The 7,212-nt window shown below is 25.8% G+C and overlaps 1 protein-coding gene across 1 annotated transcript; it reads right to left on the bottom strand.

Annotated features, from left to right (window-relative positions):
* Positions 1-617: 617 nt before the first annotated feature.
* LOC117927071 lies at positions 618-1,824 on the bottom strand. Its single transcript, XM_034846463.1, has one exon. The coding sequence runs from the start codon at positions 1,814-1,816 to the stop codon at positions 1,118-1,120; it is 699 nt and encodes a 232-aa protein (XP_034702354.1). The 5' UTR covers positions 1,817-1,824; the 3' UTR covers positions 618-1,117.
* Positions 1,825-7,212: the final 5,388 nt, after the last annotated feature.

Consider the following 7,212-nt stretch of genomic DNA (forward strand, 5'->3'; position numbering starts at 1 on the left):
ATTTTATAAGCCAATATTAATAATTGATAAAGAAAGATACTAATTTTATCTCATTTACAAAGAAGAAGAGGTAACCAATTAATGATGTGTATCAAATTATAGTCTAAAGGGGTAATAAAATACATAAATATATAAAAATTGAATCTCCAATTGGAAGTTTTGCAGACACTTCAGCCACACAAAATCACATCAGCAACATAAGGGCTCTTTGATTAGTTAATCCCCTAAGTGGTTGGATTGGTTGCTCTTAATCAAGTAGCACCCCTAATACTTATCCAATCAACCCCAACCCAATCATAAGAGGCTGAGTCAAGATATATATTTAAATTGGTTAAAAGTACTTGCAAATCTTATTTAGCTAATCATTGATTGAGAGTTGAAACTTGAAAGTAAGTTTACCTTCATGAGTAAACCAAATATTTTTCAAAAATATCTCTGATAAGATGGAATATTTTGAAGTACAAAAAGAAAAGGTCGAATTTGATAATACTTTTAGTCATTAACTTTTTGAAAAGGGTGTTATGAATTAAATAAAAAATTAAAAAAAATAAAAAGAATATTTTGCATTCATCCCTCTAGGCCAAAAGATTGGCCAACAGATTAAAAAGTTGGGTATGGCTTTTGCTGCATGCCCATAACATACTGGTGTGGTGGTTTGGTTGTGACTTGTGAGGAGCCCACCAGAGGATCAAACTTTGCTCTTTACACTCAGAAACAGCACAAGAGTCAAAAGCATCAACCATATGATTGATGATACTTTCCACATTTTGACATTTCCATATCAACTACTGCAGATTTTAATACAAACCCCTACTCCTTTTCTCTTCTTTCAAGAAGATAGACTGAATTTTCTTGAGTTTAATTTGTCTATATATGATTGAAAGGAACACTTGAATTGCCAAGACACTTGAAGTTTTGATGCCAAAATCAAGATCTAAGTGAAGTATATAGATTCCTCTTTAGTCCTCTTTATTTACATTTAGAACCTATAAAGAAAAGAACCCCCACAAAGTTGCATCTAAAAGCCTTCAAAACATCCTTTAAAACTCAAGAAAAAGAGCCCGGAGAAAGAATAGAAAGGAAGAAAGAAAATTTTAACAGGAATGATCCATCTTTTCTATCTTACAGCAGATGCAACCATGTGAGCCCAAAATCTGAGATGCTCTTTCATGTCCATTTCATCACCAAAATCTGGGATTCTCCAATTCAATAGTGGATCCACTTCTTTTCGTCTCCTGTCCATCACATCCCATGCTTCTGATAAATAAGGCCTAGAAACTGAAAGAATCTTTTCATCCTCGTCTTCATCGTCTTCACCACCTTTCTTTCCCAATCTCTGCAACCCAGGAACGATGGACACCAGCTTTGAATTCTTGTCTTCTTCCGAGAACACAAAACCCAGATCCATGAACCCCTTCAGTTCCTCAAACTCGAGGTCCGACAAGCTCTTGCTGCTCCCTTTGCTCTTCCTTCCACCATAAACTTTTCTCTGATCAAGTACAGGTCTCTGTCGCTCTTCCTTTTTCGGGGCATCATCGAACTCTTCTCCAACTTCCTTCCCGGACATAACCGTCTGCAGCTTCGGCGCTTGTAGGACTGAGTCCGGCGACAGAGAATCAGGGGTGCAGCTTCCTTTGGAGCTCAAAAACTGATCACTCCGAGACCTAACATGAAGAGTAGGAAGACGAGAGAGCTTTGATTCTTGGAGTGGTTCATGATCTGGGTCTGTTGCGGGATGTGGTGGAGATGGTTCGTTTGTGAAGATTAGATGTTGAAACCAGTAGAAATCAAAAAGTCCTAGAACTTCAGCAGCCATCGGTGATGGAATTTTCGAGAAGGCGCGAGAAGAGCAGATAGGCTTTATAGGGTGAAGATGATGCGCGTATGCATATATATATATATAGCATTACATTATTGTCCCTGTTTTCATCCTCAAATTACGGAATCATATTTTAGTAATTTAATTAAATATAGTCACGTGCAACGCGTTACTGATGATTAGAATTGTTAATCCATATCATTCATAATTAACTCGTGGGTCTTTTCCTAAGCCTCTTTGGATTAACTTCTGTTGAAGCGAATTTTACGAGGAGTGATTTTATTTACCTCCTACTTTCCCTCGATTTTTCCGATAGCCAAACATATAGCATTAGTGTTTGAATATGAAATAAAAAGTATTTTGATATGAATGTTTTTGTGATATATTATATAACAAAAAAAAGTTATTTTTTGAAAATTTATCCGTTCAATAATTTTTAAATTTTCAAAAAATAATTTTTAAAAATTTATCAAATATCTCATTTTTATAATAAAATACTTATAAATATTAAAAAAAAAAAACCTCTTTTAAAATTCCTCTTAAAATAGATTCTTGGTGATATTTATTTTTTAGTGGAATAGAAAATACCAAAATATTTTACTTTTTTAATTTAATTATATTAGTTGATATCAACGATTTATTTTTAACTAATCGAATTTTGACATGTTTTCTATTCAATCAAAAAATAAATATCATCTTGGGTATTTGATAAAACTTAATACTTATAATTACTTATTAACTTAAATTGACTTTACGTTAAATTATACTTAAATTATTAACTTAATATTTGAAGTATTAAGGTTATTTAATGATATTAACTTAAAATTTATTTTAAATCATCAAATTAACATATTTATCCTCATAAATTATAATTAATGTAAAAGAAGTTGAATAACAATCCAGGTCGTAGAGTAATAAAAAAAACCACAAAAATAAGTAGAACAAATCAATAGGTAAAAAGGTAAAATAAAGATATAAATTTAAGAATAAATTCTTGAAAGTTATTTTATCAAATATACTTCATTTATTTAATGACTTAAATTAAGTTATTAAGTCACTTTAAATTATTAAGTTGATTTATCTTTTTCTTAATATATTTTCAACATTATATTTTTATTATTTTTAATTTTTTTATTATTATATGATAAATCAAAATTGGTCTCTCTCATAATTTTAGGTATAAGAAAACTCAATGTAGGTATAAACGTATGGGTAGAACTTTTATTTTTCATATTTTAAAATAAAATAAAAATAGAAAACGTGGGCGTATGGAATTCTCACCTAGACAAATGTCAACTTAAGTAGAATTCTTTGAAAATATAATGTCATATTTTATAATTTTTTTTAATCAATGAATGAGAAAAATAACTTTTGATATGTCAAAAGTTGTTGTTATCCTCTACGAAGGGTATTATAGTAATTAGACACAAAGGGCCTCGAATCTTCCAAAGCTCATAATTTGACTTGGACCCCCATAATATAATGCTTAAAGTTTACGAATTAATTCGCCCCCACATGAAGGTAGGACTTATCCGTCAGTCCCTAAAATGCCCTTACACTTTGTCGTAATTCCAAGAATATCCTAGAGTTGTTCTAGGTTCACTTGCCTGGGAAGTGGGAGCCAAGAAGAAGTCAACTCAAAAGGGTTTAGAGGGGTGGTTTTGTAATATCACAAAAAGAAGTTTTGAAAACGTGAGTGGTGGTGGTGGTGGCCGGCAGGTGCGTAGTTATTCTCTTTTAACTTACTTTCATTATATTATGAAAAGCCTTGCATGTAATGAGTCACATGCTATTCCATGTACATTTGATAGTGAAATGCCACATCATTCAAAAATAAATAAATAAATATTATTATATGTGTCAATAATCTATTTTTTTTTGCCACATTGGATACTTCTTTTTCACATATATTTTGTTTTTATATTAAGAGTGTTGATTTTAGAAACGTTTTTAGTTTAAAAAATATTTTTTTAAAAAAAAAATTAAGGGTTTGTTTGAAAATTATTTTTTCTATTTAAAAAAAACACAAAAAATATATTTAACAACCAAAAATTGTTTCTATTTTCTATTTAAAGTGTTTTTAAATAATATCTTTTAGTTTTTTTTTACTTATTTTTAAAAAATTATTTTAATAAATAATTATATAAACATGTAAATTGATTAAAAATGAAATACTAGATATAAAAATTATTTTTAAAACATATTTAAAATATTAAAAATAGATTAAAACCATTTTATATTTTCAAACAGACTTTTGTTTTATAAAAATTAGAGAATAATTTTCAAAGACTATTTTTTAAAATTGTCTTAAAAAACAATTACCAGACTCAAAATATTTAGTAAAATTTATAAAATACTTTTAAAAATATAAAAAACCAATTGTAATATTAGAAATCACTTATAGTATTTTCAAAATAAAATATTTGATTGATGATTATCCTAAAATTACTTCAAATTTGTTTAATAATAGTGATTTTAAGAAACATTTCTAATATTTATAACACTTAAAAAATTTTACTTGAATTTTATTTTTTAAGTAATAAAAATGTTATAAACACTTTTTTAAGTCACTATCACACTCTTCTACTAAAAACATTTTAAGTAAAACATGAATAATAAAATTTCTTTTTTTATAAAATAAAGCTTCAACATGAAAAAAAAAAAAACAACAAAGGAATAATATCATTATATATATAATAGAAATTATCTGATATTTTATTTATATAGACTATAACATCATTATATTTTTAATTGAATTTCATAAATAAAAAAGTTAAAATATATGAACACTCTCAAGTGATATTCCTTTTTTGGCTGTATAAAAAATTTTAATTTTTTTCTTAAGTTAAAAGTAATTTATTAATATCAACTAATAAGTTTACTTTAATTATATTGATTGATATTCACATATTATTTTTAACTAAATAAATAAATAAATAAGTCAAATATTTTATTTTATTTTTATTAAGTCTAGAAACAAACATCATCTTAATTTATAAAATATATTATTACATGTAATAAAATAATAATTAAAGCAACTTATTTAGCAAAAACATGATTTCCTCTCATCCAAGTTGTATTGCAATATTGATTATTGAAGATATGATGTGGAATTATTTCTTCTTTATTTTATTTCCTAATGATGGAGACGTGGCAACTTTCGGGTTGGATAAAATAAAGAACATGCAAAGCACGTGATGAATTAAGGGGGCATCTTTTGTCAATTTGGTGGTTTGTGTGAAGCAACCCCTTTTCTAATACTTTTACATGTCAAAATTCCATCAAATGGACCAACTCGTCACTTGACACCTTACCAACTAAATCTTGATTATTAAGTAACACCCTAGGAAATATTTACAAGAAATTTATGGAAATTATTTATAAATAATTTATTTACATTTTTGAAATGTTGAAATAAGGAATAAAAATGGAAAATATGTTATATTTTTTTTTATTTGTCATTGTATTTGAATTAAGCTTAATTTTTTATGACAATAAAAATAAAAATTCCTTCTCTTGGGAACTTAAACTATGTTTAAAAAATGTTTTTGAAAACAATTCTAAAAAAAAAATAGTTGTTGAGAATAGTTTTAAAAAAATATTATTTAATATTTTGTAAAATAAAAATTTAATTTGAAATATAAAAAGTTTGTTAATATGTTTTTTATGATTTTAAATATGTTTTAAAAATAAGTTTTATATATAATGATTTACTTTTAATACTTCTTCATATTAATTTAATTATTTTTTTATAAAATAGTTAAAAAATAATAACAATTAAAATATAAAAGAAATATTTTTAATATTTTTAATACTTCAAATTTTTTATCATTCAAAGTTAATAATGTTAAAAACACTTTTTAAAATCACTTTAAATATAGTTATAATATTAAATATTTACATCATATTAAGAAACATTATTTCTCTATATTGATAAAAGATTTTACCTTAAATCAATAATTTAATATTAAATTGATAACTTAATAATAATCATGTGCATGAGTTATAAAATATGTTTAGTAGAAACCAATGCAATATGAGACTTAGATCCCATTTTATCGTGATTTGAGAAAATATTTGTAGTGTAAAAAGTGTTTTCAAAAACGTATTAGATGTTTAATAAATTTTAAAAAATATTTTTAAAATTTTAAAAAATCACTTATAATGTTTTTTAAAGAAGCATTTTGAACACGCTTAGCTTGACAGTACTTCTAATAGAAGTGTTTCTATTATAAATGTTTTATTCTACAGTGAAAAACGCTTTTACGATGATCTTTACCATTTTCAATACTTGAAAAGATAACTACCAAACTTAAAGCATTGTCCATAAAGAGAAAGAATGCAAGAGGGAGTTAAAAAAAAAAGGAAAGCAATCTACTTTAAAAAGGCAATAGCCGTGAAAGCAACATTGGCAAGGTGACAGCGGCTGCGGTAATAAGAATGTTTCAATGTCGTTTTCGTCAAAGACAGCTTCTTTTCAAGACCTTTGATTGTGTCAAGTTTTTTTTTTTTGCTTTTCGACCAAACTACTCAATGACATTAGAATTTATTAAGCCTCAATCAACACATTTTTCTTTTTTCAATGCACCCACGAATTTTTTTATTCCTTTTAATAGAATTTTAGTCCACAAGAGAAAAATAAGTCAAATGAAAACTTTGAATAACCCTATTTCTAATAATGGGGTTTTAATACAATTAATATTCTTTTATTAAAAATATATATTTTTTATAATGGGTATACAAAAATTACTTTAAAAAATAATATAAAATGTATATAATTAGAAATAAAAATCAAAAGGGAAGTGGGTATGATCACTTTGCATATATCGGGCTAAAAATTAAAGACAAACGTTAAGGTTCTGGTTCGTTTTGAATAAATTAAATTTAAAATTAATAAATTATTTTTATTTATTATCTCAAATTCAATTCATTTATTTTAATTTATCAATAAAAAAGTTAAATAATTTTAAAATATATAAATTTTTAATAAGTTTTAATTACATTTGATTTTTATTTTTTATTTTTCATATAACAATTAAATATGAGAAAATAATTTTTTTTCTTTTTTTAAAACTTTTTGAAACCAAACATATTGAAAGAAGAAGATGAATAGATCCTACCAAAGAGTTAGGAAAAATAAAAATATAGTGAATTTTAAGAAAATGAAAATTGAAAAATTAAAAAAGAAAATTTGGTCAATCTTCAACAATACAAGTTGAAATTTTTGGGCTTGTAAAAGAAAATGTGGTGTATAAAAGTTGAAAGTAGGAAGATTTGGTAAGCAAGCAGGAAGGCACTATGAGAGGTGTGAAGAAGGAAAACAACATGGAGTATTATCTTCTAAACTTGGAGATTAGATATAATGATTATGTCTATATGAAAGGCCTAAAAGT

Source organism: Vitis riparia, chromosome 12 (assembly GCF_004353265.1).
Source record: "Vitis riparia cultivar Riparia Gloire de Montpellier isolate 1030 chromosome 12, EGFV_Vit.rip_1.0, whole genome shotgun sequence".
Lineage (NCBI taxonomy): Eukaryota > Viridiplantae > Streptophyta > Magnoliopsida > Vitales > Vitaceae > Vitis > Vitis riparia.

Bases quoted from the DNA above. Each gene is read 5' to 3' on its own strand.
- LOC117927071 (XM_034846463.1), bottom strand. From the start codon at position 1,816: ATGGCTGCTGAAGTTCTAGGACTTTTTGATTTCTACTGGTTTCAACAT.